Raw genomic sequence first — 21,637 nt, forward strand, 5'->3', positions numbered from 1 at the left:
TAGGTGTTCCTTAACGAAAATATGCAAAAGAAATGCCATTAGGTTCCCACTAGCTTGCGCTTGGCTCTGCCCACCTCCTTGTGTGGTCTGACCGCTATGATTCATTTGCTCCCATTGGAAACGACAGGCTCTGGTCTGTCTTGGGTTAGTTATAAAACATCTTTGCTATAAACGTGGCACTCGAGTTTGTGGTCTGTATGTGAAATAATCCGATTTCATGTCGAACGGTTTGTGCCTAACATAATGCTTGTTTAGATATTATAGGACATGTTTTCACATTAGAAGATAGTAAGTGTGTCTAGAGGACATTCCATGAACCAGGGCTGTGTTCTGTACATAAAAACACGAGGAGGCTGGTAGTAGGATAGAACGGAGTGGTTTCCATACGTTTGATGTGTTTGATACCTTTCCAGTTACACCATTCCCGCCATTACAATGGACCCGCCCTCCTATAGCTCCACCCACCATCAAATCACATTTTATTTGTCACATACACATGGTTAGCAGATGTTAATGCGAGTGTTTGTCAAAATACTTGTGCTTCTAGTTCCGACCATGCAGTAATATCGAACAAGTAATCTAACAATTTCACAACAATTACCTTATACACACAAGTGTAAAGGAATGAATAAGAATATGGACATCAAAATATATGAATGAGTGATGGTACAGAACAGCATAGGCAAGATGCAGTAGATGGTATAGAGTGCAGTATATACATATGAGATGAGTAATGTAGGGTATGTAAAACATTATATAAAGTGGCATTGTTTAAAGTGGCTAGTGATACATTTATTACATAAATTTTTCATTATTAAAGTGGCTAGACATGAGTCAGTGTGTTGGCAGCAGCCACTCAATATTAGTGATGGCTGTTTAACAGTCTGATGACCTTGAGATAGAAGCAGTTTTTCAGTCTCTCGGTCCCTGCTTTGATGCACCTGTACTGACCTCGCCTTCTGGATGATAGCGATGTGAACAGGCATCGTGGTTGTTGTCCTTGATTATCTTTTTGGCCTTCCTGTGACATCAGGTGGTGTAGGTGTCCTGGAGGGCAGGTAGTTTGCCCCCGGTGATGCGTTGTGCAGACCTCACTACCCTCTGGAGAGCCTTACGGTTGTGGGTGGAGCAGTTGCCGTACCAGGCGGTGATACAGCCCGACAGGATGCTCTCAATTGTGCATCTGTAAAGGTCTGTGAGTGCTTTTGGTGACAAACCAAATTTCTTCAGCCTCCTGAGGTTGAAGAGGCGCTGCTGCTCCTTCTTCACCACGCTGTATGTGTGGGTGGACCATTTCAGTTTGTCCGTGATGTGTACACCGAGGAACTTGAAACTTTCCACCTTCCCCACTACTGTCCCGTCGATGTGGATAGGGGGCTGCTTCCTCTGCTGTTTCCTGAAGTCCACGATCATCTCCTTTGTTTTGTTTACATTGAGTTTGAGGTTATTTTCCTGACAGCCTCCTCTGATAAAAATGTAATAGAATGTTCACGGAAACGGTGCTGTACAGAATGACCAGTTGAAACACAGGGAGGGGTTGGGTTGTAGCTTCAAAACACACCTCTTCCCTTTAAAGAGTAACTTTAATGAAACCAGATGTTTTAGACTAAGTTATAGTGAAAGACGTCAATTCTGGTCATCATTTTTGCCAGTTTGTTGCAAAAGTGATATATTTTGGTAGTTTAGTAGTCAATCTAGCTCCTTTTGCCCCTAGCAGGTCAAATCTACCATTGAAATGTGATGTGGAGGTGTTCAGTATGAAATACACTCCCTTCTAGATGTGCTGTGTGGTAACGCCCAATGATTTATATATAAACTAGATTACTAATACCTTTGTAAAATAGATTTTGGAAGCTATAGAAATTCATTTATTAATGTCTACATTCACTTTTTACAAAAAAAATATTTTACTAGGCAAGTCAGTTAAGAACAAATTCTTGTTTTCAATGACGGCCTAGGAACTGTGGGTTAACTGCCTGTTCAGGGGCAGAACAACAGATTTGTACTTTGTCAGCTTGGGGGTTTGAACTTGCAACCTTCCGGTTACTAGTCCAACGCTCTAAACACTAGGCTACGCTGCCGCTCCAATTTTATTGCAAAGGCCAAATCGAGCACGATGCCACATCGCCATGCGCTTCCCAAATGTTGTAAGGATGCAGAGGGCTCCATATAGTGTTGTATAGCTCCACATCGACAAGATTGGTTGACTGTAGGTGAGGGTCCTTTATAAACACAAACTCACTTGCTTGAAAACTTCCACCACAACAGCTCTGCGCCGCTATGTGAAGCGCAAGAAGTATGAAAGCCCTGACTTCTGCAGAAGTCCGTAAATGCTGCACGGCCAATGCAGACAGCAGATTGACCATGTAGAGCCTTTAAGCAAGCAGCGCGACGTCCTTTACACCCACACACTTCTAATTATGAAACGTGAAAGCATACCTGTGAGAGGGGATGCCTTGGTAGTACAGTTGTGGTCAAAAGTTGACACAAATATACATTTTCACAGTCTGCTGCCTCAGTTTGTATGATGGGAATTTGCATATACTCCAGAATGTAATGAAGAGTGATCAGATGAATTGCAATTAATTGCAAAGTCCCTCTTTGCCATGCAAATTAACTGAATCCCCCAAAAAACATTTCCACTGCATTTCAGCCCTGCCACAAAAGGACCAGCTGACATCATGTCTGTGATTCTCTCGTTAACACAGGTGTGAGTGTTGACGAGGACAAGGCTGGAGATCACTCTGTCATGCTGATTGAGTTCGAATAACAGACTGGAAGCTTCAAAATGAGGGTGGTGCTTGGAATCATTGTTCTTCCTCTGTCAACGATGGTTACCTGCAAGGAAACACGTGCCATCATCATTGCTTTGCACAACAAGGGCTTCACAGGCAAGGATATTGCTGCCAGTAAGATTGCACCTGAATCAACCATTTATCGGATTATCAAGAACTTCAAGGAGAGCGGTTCAATTGTTGTGAAGAAGGCTTCAGGGCCCCCAAGAAAGTCCAGCAAGCGCCAGGACCGTCCCCTAAAGTTGGTTCAGCTGCAGGATCGGGGCACCACCAGTACAGAGCTTGGTCAGGAATGGCAGCAGGCAGGTGTGAGTGCATCTGCACGCACAGTGAGGTGAAGACTTTTGGAGGATGGCCTGGTGTCAAAAAGGGCAGCAAAGAAGCCACTTCTCTCCTGGAAAAACATCAGGGACAGACTGATATTCTGCAAAAGGTACAGGGATTGGACTGTTGAGGACTGGGGTAAAGTATTTTTCTCGGATGAATCCCCTTTCTGATTGTTTGGAGCATCCGGTATAAAGCTTGTCCGGAGAAGACAATGTGAGCGCTACAATCAGTCCTGTGTCATGCCAACAGTAAAGCATCCTGAGACCATTCATGTGTGGGGTTGCTTCTCAGCCAAGGGAGTGGGCTCACTCACAATTTTGCCTAAGAGCACAGCCATGAATAAAGAATGGTACCAACACATCCTCTGAGAGCAACTTCTCCCAACCATCCAGGAACAGTTTGGTGACGAACAATGCCTTTTCCAGCATGATGGAGCACCTTGCCATAAGGCAAAAGTGATAACTAAGTTGCTCGGGAAACAAAACATCGATATTTTGGGTCCATAGCCAGGAAACTCCTCAGACCTTAATCCCATTGAGAATTTGTGGTCAGATCCTCAAAAGGCAGGTGGACAAACAAAAACCCACAAATTCTGACAAACTCCAAGCATTGATTATGCAAGAATGGGCTGCCATCAGTCAGGATGTGGCCCAGAAGTTAATTGACAGCATGCCAGGGCGGATTGCAGAGGTCTTGAAAAAGAAGGGTCAACACTGCAAATATTGACTCTTTGCATCAACTTCATGGAATTGTCAATGAAAGCCTTTGACACTTATGAAATGCTTGTAAATATACTTCAGTATTCCATAGTAACATCTGACAAAAATATCTAAAGGCACAGATGCAGCAAACTTTGTGATAATTTATATTTGTGCCATTCTCAACTTTTGGCCACGGCTGTACACGTTGGTTTATTGGTTTTGGGTACTGTATAAAAACCTAACGCGTTGTTTTTTAAACTTTATTTAACTAGGAAAGTCAGATAAGAACAAATTCTTATTTTGAATGGCGGCCTAGGAAGCGTGGGTTAACTGCCTTGTTCAGTGGCAGAACAACAGATTTGAACCTTGTCAACTCTAGGATTTGATCTTCAAGACGATAATGACTTTTCCTCCCAACACAATACCGCAATAAATGTGACATTGCAAATAATTTATTTTGCGGCCTGTTGTGGATTCAAATTTACACCATAAGTGGCAATAAATGTCAGGATTTAGGCACCTTATCACAGTGAGCTAACTCACAGTTCAGAGCTGTATTTCTTTGTGATTCACATACATTTATTATTAGAGCGTGGCAGTGGACTTGTACCTGATCCCCCAAAATGTTGGGGATCATTTACACAACCCCAAAAGGAATATTTATGAGCAATTCACCCAACCACAACTTCTAACCTGAATGCATTTTTTGAAGATTTGAGGGGGTTGGGCAATGACTGAAATTGGGGTCGAGAGCTAACCAAAATATGTCAGTCATTGTTTCAAGCCACACCTCGGGACACACACCAAATGGAGCAAATGTACCTCAAAGTATGTTCAAGAATGTACAAGAACGTTTGGGGAAAATGTGCCATTCAGTAAATCGTTCCGCAACGTAGTAAACGTTCAAGTGAACTGAACTCTCCCCAAGCTGCCACAAAGTCATGTTGTGGGTTTTATGGTTGGAGTGTCTGGGAAGGAGTTGGAGTGACTCTTTGTGATCTTTTAAGGGGGAGTCTGGGAGAATCTCAATTGCATTCTCCTCGCGTCCTCTCTCCTCACCTCCTTCTCAAAACCCATTGGATGAGAAAGTGAGGGGTCGGCAGGAAGAGGATCTATTCTTAGAATGGTGGGAAGGCGGTCATTGTAAATGATCATTTTTGTTTTTTTATTTAACCTTTATTTAACTAGGCAAGTCAGTTAGGAACAAATTCTTATTTACAATGACAGCCTAGCCCAGCCAAACCCAGACAACGCTGAGCCAATTGTGCGCCACCCTATGGGAATGGAATTAATGGAACTGTATCAAACAACAAACATATGTAAACCATTACAATGAGCCCGTCCTCCAATAGCTCCTCCCACCAGCCTCCACTGTTCAGAATAGGTCTTTATGGACAGATAATTGAATACGTGTGTGTGTGTGTGTGTGTCCTTGGGGTCATTTTTAATGTACTTATTTATTTTCATGGCTAAAAATGTAGCCTGCTGTGCTTGGTATCTCCAAAATGCGCATAGACAGCTTGGATCATTAAGTTTGCCGAAGACAAAACAATTGTAGGCCTGATCACAGACAACGACAAGACAGCCTATAGGGAGGTCAGAGACCTCACCGTGTGGTGCAAGGACAACAACCTCTCCCTCAACGTGATCAAGACAAAGGAGATGATTGTGGACTACAGGAAATGGAGGACCGAGCACTCCCCTGTTCTCATCGACAGGGCTGTAGTGGAGCAGGTTGAGAGCTTCAAGTTCCTTGGCGTCCTCATCACCAGCAAACTAACATGGTCCAAGCACACCAAGACAGTCATGAAGAGGGCACGACAAAACCTATTCCCCCTCTGGAGACTGAAAATATTTAGTATGGGTCCTCCGATCCTCAAAAGGGTTGCATCACTGCCTGGTATGGCAACTGCTCGGCCTCTGACTGCAAGGCACTACAGAGGATAGTGCATACGGCCCAGTACATCACTGGGCCGTATACCAGTATCATACTACCCTGCACACCACTGCTGGCTTGCTTCTGAAGCTAAGCAGGGTTGGTCCTGGTCAGTTCCTGGATGGGAGACCAGATGCTGCTGGAAGTGGTGTTGGAGGGCCAGTAGGAGACACTCTTTCCTCTGGTCTAAAAAATATCCCAATGCCCCAGGGCAGTGATTGGGGACACTGCCCTGTGTAGGGTGTTGTCTTTCGGGTGGGATGTTAAATGGGTGTCCTGACTCTCTGAGGTCATTAAAGATCTCATGGCACTTATGGTAGGCTAAATTCCCAATCCGGCCCTCAAACCATCATGGTCACCTAATAATCCCCAGTTTACAATTGGCTCATTAATTCCCCTCCTCTCCCTGTAACTATTCCCCAGGTCGTTGCTGCAAATGAGAATGTGTTCTCAGTCAACTTACCTGGTAAAATCACAGAAAAATAAATAAAATGGGGGCCAAGCTTCCTGCCATCCAAGACCTCTTTACCAGCTGGTGTCAGAGGAAGGCCCTAAAAATGGTCAAAGACTCCAGCCACCCTAGTCATAGGGGTAGGGTTAAATGTGGAAGACACATTTCACCTGAAGGCATTCAGTTGTACAACTGTCTTGGTATCCCTCTTTCCCTTTCTACCCCAAGCCATAAGACCCCTGAACATGTAATCAAATGGCTACCCAGACTATTTGCATTGCCCCCCCCCCTTTTTACGCTGCTGCTACTCTATTATTATCTATGCATAGTCACTTTAATTATTATACCTACATGTACATATTACCTCAATTACCTAGATTAACCGGTGCCCCCACACATTGACTATATACCGGTATCCTGTATATAGCCTCACTATTGTTATTTTACTGCTGCTCTTTAATAATTTGTCACTTTATTTCTTTTTTTGTGTATTTTTCTTAAAACTGCATTGTTGGTTTTAAGGGCTTGTAAGTAAGAATTTCACTGTAAGGTCTCTACACCTGTTGCATTCGGCGCATGTGACAAATCAAATTAGATTTTATATTTCTTAGTCCTTTGAGCTGCTCTATCAGTTATTACGGTAATCCACGCCCATGTCCTTCCCCAACACTTGAATACGGGAGGGGTCTGGTACCACCATTTGCGCCGACAAGCCCTTCTGCCATTGAAAAGTGCTAGTAACGCTACTGCCATTTGGCGCAGTTAAATATAGCTAGCAGCTACATCAATTTGCATAGCGTGGCGTCCTTACAGAATTTCCCATATTTGTCATTTTAAATCGTGTTTCAGTTTAGTATTTTTATACAGATATAAAAATGAGTTCAATTAACGTAAAAAAACTGAAAGTTAACGAGTTGAAGGACGAGCTGAAAAAGCGTCAGCTGTCTGACAAGGGGCTGAAGGCCGAGTTGATGGACCGGCTGCAGGCCGCGCTTGACGAAGAGGCCCTGGCTGGAGATGATCCCATTGGGCTGGAGGCCGCGGAGGGAGGCAGCTCTGGGGCCGCTGATGATCAAGAAGACATGGGGGAAGACGAAGAAGACGACGAGGATCCGGTCGAAGAAAGCATGGAGGCCAACGAGGAGGAGGAGAATGGAAACGGAGAGGGAGACCCCGCCGTAGAATGCGAGGAGAACGCCGCTCAGGAGGACGACGAAATGGGCGAGGTGGAAGATGAAGACATGGATCCAATGTTGAAGGAAGGTGTGGACGACATGGAGAAAATAACGTTAGACGCAGAGGATGGTGAGCCTGGAGATCAGCCAGCAGAGGGTGAGTCGCTGGTTCCATTTGAAAATCCCTGGACTGGTTGTCACATGTTTTTTGCTATACGGGGTGTTTTCGTGAAGCCGGATTGATGTATATTGATTAGATAGGCTAGTGTAGCTAGCAAATTGGGGTAATATTGTTTAACTTGGTCCTAACGTACTGCATGGAGACTACCATTGGACTCACGCTTGATGTAATCTTAGCCGAATGGGTGGTTAGCATAGCTAACATAGTTAGCATTCTTTTGTGTAGTTGCTAACTAGAATAGCTAGCTCGCGATTCTAGCGGACGGTGGACAACATTCTGCAGGCGCTGGTGGGCTCGTGGTTCTAAATGCTAAACTATATGACTCGGAGTATCCTAAATTCCTATACAAACGGTTTCTCAAACTGGTTCTAGAAACGTAGCTAAAGGCAAGTATTTGAAAACAGTAGTTGGCTAGTTATCTGATTTAGATAACACTAGCTGGCTACGATATTTTGAATGAACGAGCAAGAAGTGGCTAACTAGCTAGTTAGTCGCTAATGCTATTGTGGGGGAAGGGGGTCAATCAAAAATAGTCTGCAGTTGTTTTTTTTGCCTGACTTGTCGCAGTATGCTATTGTATTGACCGCAACATCTGAGACGGGTGGACAATGGTCTTATTTCTCTGACCTTTTTTAAATTAATTGTAACTCTAACCGTAGCTGGGTTATTGTACCCATTTTACTGTGTTTAACGTTACATCTCCTTACATATGTCCTCCAATTGTTGGCCGGCTACAATGTAACCAACCTTACTCCCTGGTCAAAGCAGCCTTAGCCTTCTACTGTCTTCCATCACATTCAATGAAAGTAATGAAGTCCTAATGGACTAGTAGTTAGTCATCTGTGTGGGCTAACCCTACCACAGTCACAGTGCGACCTATCCTTTCAATAAAGGAGCACCTCATTATATTTTTCTTTTATTTCCAAAGGGGATGCGGACAAAGACACGAATGCTGATCAGAAGAATAAGAAGGGTGTTAAGAGACGCCGGGAGGAACATGGAAGGGGCTACTTTGAATTTATTGAAGAGAACAAATACAGCTGGTAAGGATGGGAGACAAAATGGCCTTTGGTATGTCTGAAGCGCCATCACAGCTATGTGAACTGTATTGGCTTTAAGCGCCAATGCATTAACTAGCGACAAAACCCTCACTTAACTTACTTTTGTCAACATTACTTAAGATTCATACATGTTTGAATTGAGGGTCATCCCTGGCTTTTAAATGAACCTTACCATTTAACCCATGCAGTGACCACATGCACCCCTAAATGGACTGCATAATATAGCAAGAGGAATGAACAGTAATGTTCTATTGTTCCCCATTCGGTCTCTTTGTGCAGGAAGGTTTACTGTGTACACTGACAAGGTGACGCAACACTGCTAAAAAATAAATGCATGAGAGAGTAGTGGGGGGGGGGGTTGCGTAAGGGTACAAGGATGTAGAACTTTTTCCTGGACGCTCGAGTTGCAGATTGGTACTCTCCACGGACTGCTCATTGTACCTGCTCGCATAGTATTTGTCTTTTCTGATTGTCTCTCTCCACTTTGTCATTTTATTCAGTGTGGTTGATGTTTTTTTTTTACAGGAATGCTTTCTCGCCGTACAGTCACACTGTGCATCATGGGCTGGTTTCCAGGGTACTTCAAATGGAGATTCCCATTGAGCTTTTTAGTCCAAGACTAGGCTTGATCTGTCTGGGAAACCGCCTCCATGTTTATCTGGAACTATATTTGTTTTTTTCATTAACCAACTGGACTGTTATCTTGTCATCAAGATGTCACTCTAGTCCAGGTTTCTTCAACCCTGTTCCTGGAGAGCTATCCTCCTGTAGGTTTTCATTTTAACCCCAGTTGTAACTAACCTGGTTCAGTTTATCAACCAGCTAATTATTTGAATCCGGTGCGGTGGATAAGGGTTGTACTGAATTTACAGGACAGTAGCTCTCCAGGAACAGGGTTGAGAAAACCTGCTCTGACTGGTGTAAACTAAGAAACCATTGACTGTGCAGCAGAGGCCTTAGTAGCTGTTGGCTAAATCAATCATGGAATCTCCATCGCACCACCCTGGATAACCTCTGGCAAGACTATATGATCCTTGGTCTGAGTGCAGTCTGACTAATGTGTAGATAAGCCAAAGATGGTGCAATTAGTGGTTCCCCGACTACATATATAGTCAGGTCTATTGTAGAGAGAAATGTGCAACCCAATTTACCCACTCTCTACTGTCAGTCGCTCTGGGTAAGAGTGTCAGCTAAATTATTAAAATACAAATGACCACTTCATTTACATGTTAATCTAAGCACAGTGCATTTGAGGACAGAGTAAAATTACCAACCCAAAAGTGTTGATACAAATGTGAATTAACCCCCCCCCCACATGACTATCTCTTGTTCTAATTGGTGCAGAGACTCACATTTTCTGTCAATGCTACATTATGGTGTTTCTCTTCCTGTGCCCGGGGCAGTGTTTAATCCTGAGGCAGTGTTTAATCCTGCAAAGGCTTCCGTCTACATTCTGTGTACAGACATTTATCCTCATGTTGTAATCCTCGCTAGTGTAAATATTTGTAAGCTAGTTTTATAAACAACTCTTCCCCCTGGGAAACAGCTTGATTCTGTTTCTGAATTCCTTAAAGTTTTAAGTCAGTGTAGCACAATATTCCGCTTGTTATCATATAGTCCCTAGAGTACAGTTTAAGGCCATCTGGGTTATGTGGAACTAGCTTGTTTGCCTCTCTGTTCCATGACCATGGGGCTGCAGCTTTCACCTTTAGTGAGAGCAGCGCCACACAGTTAAATACATCCAGCATCCTTTTATCCTTCCTGACCCTACCAGGAATCTCCACAGCCATAAACACAGTTTCTGCACACAAGAAGGCCTATTGGCTATTAAGGCTTTTTATAATAAGAAATATAGCCCCTAGGACTAAAATATATTTATTTAATAATAATTTTCCATCTCTTTGAGGCATCAGTGGACCACTGCAGGTATGTATTTGTCTTGTCGTGATTTCTTTAAAATACACCAAACCCCAGAAGCTGAAATGTTGGGAGTTCTATTTCCGTCCATATTCTTCTTGACTATTTCCATCGATGCCCTCTTCTTCAGAGAGGTCATCCCAACCGGATGGCCACCCTGGTAGGGCATTCTGGTTCCGTGCGACAGGTTCTAATTCTCTGACATGGTTACTGACTGGCTTTGTTCTCTTTCAGGTCTAGTCTCAAGTCTCCACTGCCACCCCTGGAAGAGGAAGATGAAGAGTTTGACGATACAACAGTCTGTCTGGACAACTGTGAGTGATGTTTGGTGTATAGCGTGGCCGACAGTGCTGGGTTTATTTAATCACTCTACAAACGCCTGCTCAGAAGCCATAGCTCCACCTCGCTGTCTGTTTGCCATGTCGTTCAATATTCTCACATCTCTTCTAGTGTGTAGGAATACGGCTTAAAGACCAATGTGTGATGGGACACACTATATGGCATGTCAGGGAACTGAGAAGATAACTGAATAATTGATGTGTTTGTTTGTCATCAGATAACTGCGACCTGCACTTCAAGGTGTCCCGGGACCGGTACAGCGCGTCGTCTCTCACCATGGAGAGCTTTGCCTACCTTTGGTCTGGGGGCAGGGCCTCGTATGGCTTGACCCAGGGAAAGGCCTGTTACGAGATGAAGGTAAGGAGAAACACTGCTTCTCTTGTCTAGCCCAGTTGTCATTTCATTAGTAATTGTGAATTCGTAATGTTTTGACCTCAGAAACCCATAATCATTTTTCTCCATTTTATAATATAAATGAACCATCAGATTTTATCACCTAGTTGTGCCCTCAAATGGCTATTTATTAATTTCAGCTTTATTTAACCAGGTAGGCCATTTGACGACAAGTTGTCATTTCCAACTGTAACCTGGCCAAGATAAAGCAAAGCAGTGCGACAAAAACAATACTTACACATAAACAAACGTACAGTCAATAACACAATAGAAAAATCAATGTACAGTGTGTGCAAATGTAGGGAGGTAAGAAAATAAATAGGCCATAAAGGCAAAATAATCACTATTTAGCATTAATGTAATTTTTTATTTATTTGTATGCCATCATACTAACATTACCAATGTATTATTGTGGTTCTAGTTAACTGAGAAGATTCCAGTGAAGCACATCTTTAGTAAGAACATGGAGGTCCATGAGGTCCAGGTTGGATGGTCCATGGCTACTGGCAGTCTGCTCCTCGGTCAGTATTATCATTCTATAGGTTTTTTTTCTCTAAAAATAGAATGGTCCTTATGGGGTGTTGGCGCTCTCTAAAGGCTGTTAGGAAGCATGACGTGTAACTTGAAATGATATAGCCGGTTTCAGTTGTAGTTTGCAAGGTGACTATGAAATGAGTGCAGAAACACTGAAATCCAGAAATAATTTCATGATACATTTCTAGTTCTCTACTTTTAGTTCCCTGAACCAGTCAACTGTGTATCATGTCTGATGTGAGTTGTATTGTCATTGCAGGTGAGGAGGAGCATTCTTATGCCTACTCTGGCAAAGGCAAGAAGACTACCAACTGCGTGACTGAAGATTTTGGAGAGACTTACGATGAGAACGACGTCATCTGCTGCCTCATCGTAAGTAACCGGCCTCCATTTATTTGTAATGGTTTCCATAATGTAAATGGACAGGCCGATTTCAAAATTAATTCAGCCTTTCTGTGATGTCAAGAATTCCTCATCAATGAGGCAAACGCACACAAAATATTTATTTATATGAAAACATGATTTCTCTGCCACACCCTCTGTTCATAAAGTAAAACATTTCCACCTAAACTGGTTTGATGACTTCCTTGTTGGTACCAAACATTTTGACCTGTCAATGTTCCATTGAAACTACAAGCTTAAAAAATATGTGTATTTTGACAGATTATATATGTATGTAATCACACTCAAAATTTAAAGTGGAAAACCACACTACAGGCTGATCCAACTTTGATGTAACGTCCTTAAAACAAGTCAATGAGGCTCAGTATTGTGTGTGGCCTCCACATGCCTGTATAACCTCCCTACAACGCCTGGGCATGCTCCTGATGAGGTGGCGGATGGTCTCCTGAGGGATCTCCTCCCAGACCTGGACTAAAGCATCTGCCAACTCCTGGACAGTCTGTGGTGCAACGTGGCGTTGGTGGGTGGAGCGAGACATGATGTCCCAGATGTGCTCAATTGGATTCAGGTCTGTGGAACAGGCGGGCCAGTCCATAGCATCAATGCCTTCCTCTTGCAGGAACTGCTGACACACTCCAGCCACATGAGGTCTAGCATTGTCTTGCATTAGGAGGAACCCAGGGCCAACCGCACCAGCATATGGTCTCACAAGGGGTCTGAGGATCTCATCTCTGTACCTAATGGCAGTCAGGCTACCTCTGGCGAGCACATGGGGGGCTGGGCAGCCACACCATGACTGACCTACCGTGAAACCGGTCATGCTGGAGGATGTTGCGTGCAGCAGAACGTTCTCCACGGCGTCTCCAGACTGTCACGTCTGTCACGTGCTCAGTGTGAACCTGCTTTCATCTGTGAAGAGCACAGGGCGCCAGTGGCGAATTTGCCAATCTTGGTGTTCTCTGGCAAATGCCAAATGTCCTGCACGGTGTTGGGCTGTAAGCACAACCCCCACCTGTGGACGTCGGGCCCTCATACCACCCTCATGGAGTCTGTTTCTGACCGTTTGAGCAGACATGCACATTTGTGGCCTGCTGGGGGTCATTTTGCAGGGCTCTGGCAGTGCTCCTCTTTGCACAAAGGTGGAGGTAGCGGTCCTGCTGCTGGGTTGTTGCCCTCCTACGGTCTCCTTCACGTCTCCTGATGTACTGGCCTGTCTCCTGGTAGCGCCTCCATGCTCTGGACACTACGCTGACAGACACAGCAAACCTTCTTGCCACAGCTCGCATTGATGGTCCATCCTGGATGAGCTGCACTACCTGAGCCACTTGTGTGGGTTGTAGACTCCGTCTCATGCTACCACTAGAGTGAAAGCTCCGCCAACATTCAAAAGTGACCAAAACATCAGCCAGGAAGCATAGGAACTGAGAAATGGTCTGTGGTCACCACCTGCAGAACCACTCCTTTATTGGGGGTGTCTTGCTTATTGCCTATAGTTTCCACCTGTTGTCTATTCCATTTGCACAACAGCATGTGAAATTTATTGTCAATCTGTGTTGCTTCCTAAGTGGACAGTTTGATTTCACAGAAGTGTGATTGACTTGGAGTTACATTGTGGTGTTTAAGTGTTCCCTTTATTTTTTTTAGATTTATTTACATGTATATATTTTTTTTCTATTGCAGAACTTTGAGGGTGAGGAGGTAGAGATTTCCTTTTCTAAGAATGGTAAGGAGCCAGTTGTGGCCTTCCAGGTCAGTAAGGAGTCCCTGGCAGGGAGAGCTCTCTTCCCCCATGTCATCTGCCACAACTGTTCTGTGGAGTTCAACTTTGGCCAGATGGAAACACCCTACTTCCCCCAGCCAGAGGGCTACACCTTCCTGCAGCAGGTTGCCATGGACGACCGTGTCCGCGGACCCAAGGGACCCAACACCAAGAAGGAGTGTGAGGTAATGATGGGAACCCATAACGTCACTGGCAGTGACTTGTTTGACACGAAGGCCTCACTAGCAATGGGATCTATCCTTGGGTTCAACCAGTATTTCAGAATAAACGTCTGGCAAAATGTAACAAATACACAAAATAAAACATTCGGTGCGCCTTTTTCTCACTTGTATGTGCATAACTCCTACCAAAGTTACTGATCTGTTGTGTGTATGTGTGTTATTTTAGGTGATTGCTATGGTAGGCCTGCCCGGCTCAGGAAAGACCACCTGGGTGAACAAGCACATCCAGGAGAACCCTGGGAAATATTACATCCTGGGCAGCGACACCATCGTGGAGAAGATGATGGTCAGTGTTGTTCTGACACATGGTGTTTGGAGCCTCCAGTATTTTAGAATGTGTTCTCTCTGTACTGTTCTGAGAATGGGTTCTAGTTGTCTGTCAATTTAGTTTGTGAAATTAACTTCCAGTCCTATCCAATGTTCCCTAAAAAAACATGTAGGCACTGAACAAATTTCAGGTCTGAGCGCAAACTTGAATGTTGTGAAAATTCTTTGCAACTTCCAGCGCACATTTACTGTGATCACTGAGGCTGTACCTGCTTTAAGTTAGTTTCAGACAGTGGTCAAGTAGGCTACTATAGCTATTTCATTATAATGTAGACCAGAGTGGCCAACCATCAAAAACAATGGAGAAAATGCATCCCTAACATTTTAACACGGAAATAACTGTTCAATCATTCAGCCTACATTAACCTGTTTATCCACTTGTATATCAGACAAGGTGACAATGTTTGATGCAAGGCCCCACTTTAAAAATAAAATGCATTATTAATCCTATACCTTTATTACAGAATCAGACAAATGATGCTACCCTCTGCCTATTGGCTACATAGATTATTCAAACCTGTCTCAAAATACAACACTGCCCTTTAAGACAAAGACCTGTACATGTTTTGTTCTCTTCAAATGAAATATATTTATAAAGCCCTTCTTACATCAGCTGGTATATCAAAGTGTTGTACAGAAACCCAGCCTAAAACCCCAAACAGCGAGCAATGCAGGTGTAGAAGCACGTAGGGCGCAATCCCTCCACCATTGTTGACTACAAATGATCTATAACGGGGCTAATAACTCACTAACTAGCTAAGGATGTGAACAAAATGTTCATACGTGACTACATGCAGCTCTCACTTTGATCTCAAAACAAGTGCATCTACTCACGACCACTCATGCTGTAAATGCATTCCAGCTCAAAGTGAGTGGCACAGATCCATATATGGCAATGGTCTCTTTGCATATAGGCCTACTGCAGCTCTGATTTGTTATGCTGCACTAGTTTGTGTAGAGTACGGTTTGATTCGTGCATGTCATTACAATAGAATCCTACTCCGATGCGTTCTGCCTACAACAGTCTCTTGCATAGTTTTGCATACCAAGTCTTGCAAAGTTAATTTTGTTTCGGGATGTTGCTTTGAAAGTGACTCTTGCATTGATTTGAACACAATTCCCAAAGTAAAGGGATAGGTTGATAGTTAAAACTAAGGGGGAGAACTCTGAACTTCACTCAAATTTCTAATCTCGTGCTTCTCTGTGCGGGCTGATATTTCTTCTGCGTGGCAGTCCTGGAGGAGCTGTGCGCAGCTTAGAGGGAACATTGGTCCGATCCTAATGGTTGTATAAGCAGTCCCTGGTCATTTGGCACGGTAGACCTATAACCTTTCCTATGTATATGTGGTATCTTGTGGCACAGCTATTCATTTTTCTCTGTGTAGATTGGAAGCTTGAAGCGTCAGGCGAAGGACACAACTAAGCTCACGGCCATTTCCCAGCGTGCTCCTCTCTTCCTGGGCAAGTTCATTGAGATCGCTGCTCGCAAGAAGAGGAACTATATCCTGGACCATGTAAGTCTTCATATTCTATACAATCACAGCCAATGATTTCATACACTTTAAACTGACCTTTTAGTCTGTCTTATTGTGAAAAAAGTATTAATCTTTGAATATACATGGAACAAACGGTACACTGTATGTAAATACTGATGAGTATGTCATATAGGGTAGAAAGGCTTGTATGAGAGACAGTCTAGCACTGGCCTATATAAAGTGCCAACAAAGCAGCCCAAATCCTTTTTATTTCTACTCCCACAATCAGTCAACATTATTAGTCATTTCCCTCATCCTTCCTCTCCCCAGACCAACCTGTCTGCCCCAGGCCAGAAGAGGAAGATGTGTCTGTTTGCTGGGTACCAGCGGAAGGCTGTGGTGGTCTGCCCCTCAGACGACGACTACAAGGAGAGGGCCCAGAAGAAGGCAGAGAGCGATGGCAAAGACGTCCCCGAGCACGCTCTCCTCAAAATGAAAGGTAACGACGTGAGCTACTATACTAATAAGTGTTAAAAGTAGACTGGCCTCCTGTGCTAAAAAGCTAGCTAGCTTGTTATCACTAATCCAGAAGCCTTCAGAAAGTTGTAGTAATACGGTAAGGACACGTACACTGATTTTAACCTCCCAAAAAACGTACTCATTTTCATATAAGCATGGCTAGCCCCTCGACGCTTTGCTCAGTCGTAGCTGTCTGTGTCACAAGTGGCCACATCAGGGGGGCAGAGTGACCCTCTCCTAAACTCTGTCAGGGGCACTAGCACTGCCTCTGGACCTGGTGGGAAGAACACAGCGCTTTCCATGATCCTTCATCACTTCAAATCTATTTTTTTTTTGTTATGGTGGATATCATAAGCTATTATTCATACGCTAGTCTTTCATTGGGGCTGTTACTTGGCCATCGTTTAATGGCTCTTCTCGTGTAGGATTCTTCACCCTGCCAGAGGAGGGCGACAGCTTCGCTGAGGTGAGCTACGCTGAGCTGCAGAAGGAGGAGTCCTCCAAGCTAGTGGAGCAATACAAGGAGGAGAGCAAGGCGGCCCTGCCGGCTGAGAAGAAGCCCAACCAGGGGGCCTTGACCCCCAATAGAGGAGGTGTTGTCCGGGGTGGAGGCAGAGGCAAGAACCAGTTCAACCGCGGAGGAGGACCTGGCCAGCGAGGAGTTGTACGAGGAGGCTTCCAGCAGAGGGGCAACTTCAGAGGAGGTGGGTTGTTGGCCATATTGGTCAGATTAGGGATTTGCATGGCACGTTTTGGTCCAGTTTTAGCCTCGCAACCAATTGCTAAAATGTTCCTTGTTTTGTGTGCACTTATCTGATAGAACTGGACAGGTGAAGTCTAATCAAACCACTTTTTCCAATCAAAGGCCTCTGCCCTTACACTTTTAATTTCTCCTTTTAATTATTGAGTAGTAGAGAAATGGCTTCCTAATCATTAAAGATGCACTGCCGGTCTAATGTGTGTCTCCAACATGTCTGCCCCCACCCAGCTCCAGGTCCTCGTGGTGGGTTCACTCGCCCCCCTCGAGGCTTCATGCCCCCTCCTGCCTTCAGGGGTGGATTCGCCAACCGGGGCAACTTCAACAGGGGCGGCGGCCTCATGGCCCCCCAGCGTGGGGCCCCAAGAGGGGGACCAATTAGGGGCAACATGGGCTACAGAGGTGGAGCCATGAACAGGGGCGGTCCACCAATGAACAGGGGCGGAGCCAACATGAGCCGAGGGGGTGGAGCCAACATGAGCCGGGGGTGGGGCCAACATGGGCCGGGGGGTGGGGCCAACATGGGCCGGGGGTGGGGCCAACATGGGCCGGGGGTGGGGCCAACATGGGCCGGGGGTGGAGCCAACATGGGCCGGGGAGGCGGAGGAAACCGGGTCAACTTTAACCAGGTGGGTTGGGTTGATGCAATGGAGAAATACACGTTGGTCCTGCTTTATTTGAATATTCCCCTATAGAGGGTGTGCAGATGCTCAAACTATCAACTGCAACTTGTTGATATTAGCAACTTGCTAATATTAGGGTTGGTGGATAGTTGAACATTTCTAAACCATCTTTAGGAGACTATCCAAATAGTGTTAGAAAAGGTTAATGTTACCATAGTGAATTGAATAGGGAGATGTTAATAAGTGTGTTCCCTCCCCAGGGGTTCCAGCCCAGAGGAGGCAGCAGCCGTGGAAACTTCGGCAATAAGAGCAGCGGATTTGGTGATGGCAGGAGTGCTGGAGGTCGTGGTGGCGGATTTGGGGACAGTAGAAACTCTGGAGGACGTGGCGGGGGATTTGGGGACAACAGGAACGCTGGAGGACGTGGCAGGGGATTTGTGGACAGCAGGAATGCTGGAGGACGTGGAGGCTTTGGATTTGGCATGGACAAGGCTCAGGCCTTCAACCAGAGCTGGCAGCAAGGGGTGAGTTTCTGTTTGATGTCGAAGGGCAAATCCTAACTTGTTAGCCTTGTACTACAATTGATACCACTGACTTTGCTGGTAACTGCTTTGAGGGAAAATGTACATGTGGTTCTCACCAAGTTACACTAAAAAAAGTATGTGGACATGTGCTTGTTGAACATCTCATTCCAAATTCATGGGCAGTAATATTGAGCTGGTCTCCCCTTTGCCGCTATAACAGCCTCCCCTCTTCTGGGAAGGCTTTCCACTAGATGTTGGAACATTGCTGCGGGTCCTTGCTTCCATTCAGCCACGAGCGTTAGTGAGGTCGGGGACTAATGTTGGACGATTGTTGGACGACGTGATTCATCACTCCAGAGAATGCGTTTCCACTGCTCCAGAGTACAATGGCTTTACACCACTCTAGCTGACGCTTGGCATTGCACATGCACTTAGGCTTGTGTGTGGCACCTCGGCCATGGAAACTCATTTCATGAAGCTCCTGACAAACAGTTCTTGTGCTGACGTTGCTTCCAGTTTTGAAACTTGGTGATGAGTGTTTCAATCGAGGAGCATGTTTGGCCTACCACTTCGCTGCTGAACCGTTGTTGCTCCTAGATGTTTCCGCTTCACAATAACAGCACTCAGTTGACTGGGGCGGCTCTAGCAGGGCAGAAATTTGTCGAACTGACTAGTTGGAAAGGTGGCATCCCTATGACTGTGCCACATTGACAGTCACTGAGCTCTCAGTAAGGTATGCTCGATTTTATACACCTGTCATCAATGGGTGTGGCTGAAATAGCCAAATCCACTCATTTGAAGGGTGTCCACATACTTTTGTGTGTGTATGTGTGTATATATATATATGTGTGTGTGTGTGTATATATATACACATATATACACACATATATATATATATGTATGTGTATATGTGTATGTGTATATGTATATGTATATATATATATATATGTATATGTATATATATATATGTTTCTATTTATTTCTGTCTGTGTCTAACTCCCTGTATCTCTGTCCCCAGTTATGGAACCAGAAGCCATGGAGACAGCAGTATCAGCCAGGATACTATTAAAGACTTTCTGATCAAAAGGACTGGTGGAAAATAATGGAAACTCACCACGAGCCACAGACGTCCGTCTCTCCCACCACCTGTTTTTTTTCTAGAACCAACTTTTAAATTAAAAACAAAAAATACGACAAGACTATGGAGCAACATTCCACATGAGGAAAGGAGTCTCTTTGAAGCTTTATGGGTTTTTTCATTTGATTTTGTACATTTTATGATATTTTTCCAAATTTTAAAGAAATCCCATGCTTTTAAAAAAATCCCATGTTTGAGAAATATACCACAACATTTTTGCTCTGCTTCAGTGAAATGTTTGAAAGATTTTCATGGTTGTGCTTTTCTTTTTCTTTTTTTACTAAATGTAAATATTGTTTGTTTGTATAAGGAGTGAGAACACTTACTAACTGAAAGGAACCATCTTTTGAGGCATGGTAGCAATATTATTGTTAGTGATTGTATATGTAGTCCGTAAGCAACAAACAGTTATTTTGCGTCAAACGCCATTATTAGATTTGTCTATTGTTATTTTTCATTATAACGTCAAGCATGTAATCTAAACTCCATAGATCTACAATAAACAACATATTTGCTTTTTTACAAACTTCTATGGCTTATGACTTTTAATTGAGTTCAAAGGTTACCTAAAGTACCTTTTGAATGGGCAATGGCCTGGTTTGCTACTTCAAACAACAAGGACATCCGCCCTCATCTCACCACAGTTGGCGCTTCACATTATGCTACCTATTGATGTAATTCATCCATTGATGCACAACTAGCTTTTCTTTTCATCTTCAATGATATAGTTTATTCTTATTGAGAATCTTTTGCAAGAGCGACTAGGGGTGTATTCCCTAGGGAGCAAGTTAAACGGGGAGGGAGCTTTTGAAACCGGAGTTCCTCCAATAGAAACTAGTTTTTCTTTGCAAACGTTTTCAGTTTTTGATGACACCCCTGTTCATCTGGATGCATTGTACTTTAAATAACTATTTGAGCAAAGTCATTTCTATAGGACCGTTGTTTCCATAGGATATTGGAAGCCATTTTAGCACTACATTATGCCTTGTCATTTTGTGATTTTGTATATGTCTTGATATTTAGGGCACATTACTGATTGTGGAACCTGACGAGGCTTGCTTCTCGGGTGTAGATTGAAGTGTGCTTTTTAATTTTTCCATATGTTTATTTGGTGTTGTGGCATTTTTATAACCTGGTTAAGCTTTGATTGCTGCTTTTGTAAATAAGACTACACATTAGGCTAGTCCTACATGACCAAACAAACCATTTTCCCATTGTTTACGTTTAATGTTCTGTGCTATTTGAACCTAGCCTGATTGCCAGTCTGTGCTATCATGCCAACTCCTTGTCACTCATTGTCAATGGGAGATGGCAAGAGCACAAACATCTGGGACCAGGCTAATTTAAACCACTGTTTTAATGGAAGAGTATATAAATTATGTGGCTGGTTTAGCACATGTTCAACACTCGGTTGTATGCTATATTGAAAATGGGTGGTGGTAAAAACTACAGCAGTTTGCATTTACACCAGCAAATAAAGGGCTACGTCATGTCAGTGTATACCCACCACCCTCACTGATACTAGATGTGCGCGACATTGAAACATTCAAAACTCTCCTTCTGTAGTGCGTGTGTGTGTGTGTAATGGAGGTTCCAGAGACCTGAAGACTTGCGTTAACTCCCGAATGCTACAGCGTTGGCTTAAGATCAGTGGGCTAACAGTCTTGTCACACAGACGATCCAGGTTCAAACCAAGTCAGTCATATGGTTAAGTTGTGTGAACCCTCGGATCAAATGAATTGGTGGCGGTGTAGCTGGACAATGGCAGCTCTTCCATTTAACCTCATGCAGCTCAGGCCGAGTAGCCTACCAGCAGTGTTAAAGTGATGTGTGTTCCACTATAACATTGTGTTTCTAGATCACTGAAAACAATTGTATTGCGAGTCCATTTTGTGATTGTTTCCTTAGCTTATTTAACATTTTATCAACATGGTGTACTGTATATAGTTGACCACCTTTTTTCTTCTCTATCATTCCAAATTGTATGGATGACCATGAACTGATTTCCGTTATGCTTCGTGATAAAGCAAGTGAAAAATAACTCAACCAAACAGATACATT

At 44.0% G+C, this 21,637-nt stretch overlaps 1 protein-coding gene across 1 annotated transcript; it reads left to right on the forward strand.

The window, feature by feature from the left end:
* Positions 1-6,907: 6,907 nt before the first annotated feature.
* On the forward strand, positions 6,908-20,102 carry LOC112217859 (heterogeneous nuclear ribonucleoprotein U). The gene is made up of 14 exons (XM_024378450.2): positions 6,908-7,542; positions 8,495-8,609; positions 10,779-10,858; positions 11,101-11,240; positions 11,698-11,797; positions 12,070-12,182; positions 13,893-14,156; positions 14,380-14,499; positions 15,926-16,054; positions 16,346-16,514; positions 16,960-17,238; positions 17,523-17,920; positions 18,175-18,438; positions 19,457-20,102. Exons 1-14 carry the CDS (start codon positions 7,086-7,088, stop codon positions 19,505-19,507), a joined length of 2,679 nt encoding a protein of 892 aa, XP_024234218.2. The 5' UTR covers positions 6,908-7,085; the 3' UTR covers positions 19,508-20,102.
* The last annotated feature ends 1,535 nt before the right edge of the window (positions 20,103-21,637 follow it).

This window comes from Oncorhynchus tshawytscha, linkage group LG18, assembly GCF_018296145.1.
Source record: "Oncorhynchus tshawytscha isolate Ot180627B linkage group LG18, Otsh_v2.0, whole genome shotgun sequence".
NCBI lineage: Eukaryota > Metazoa > Chordata > Actinopteri > Salmoniformes > Salmonidae > Oncorhynchus > Oncorhynchus tshawytscha.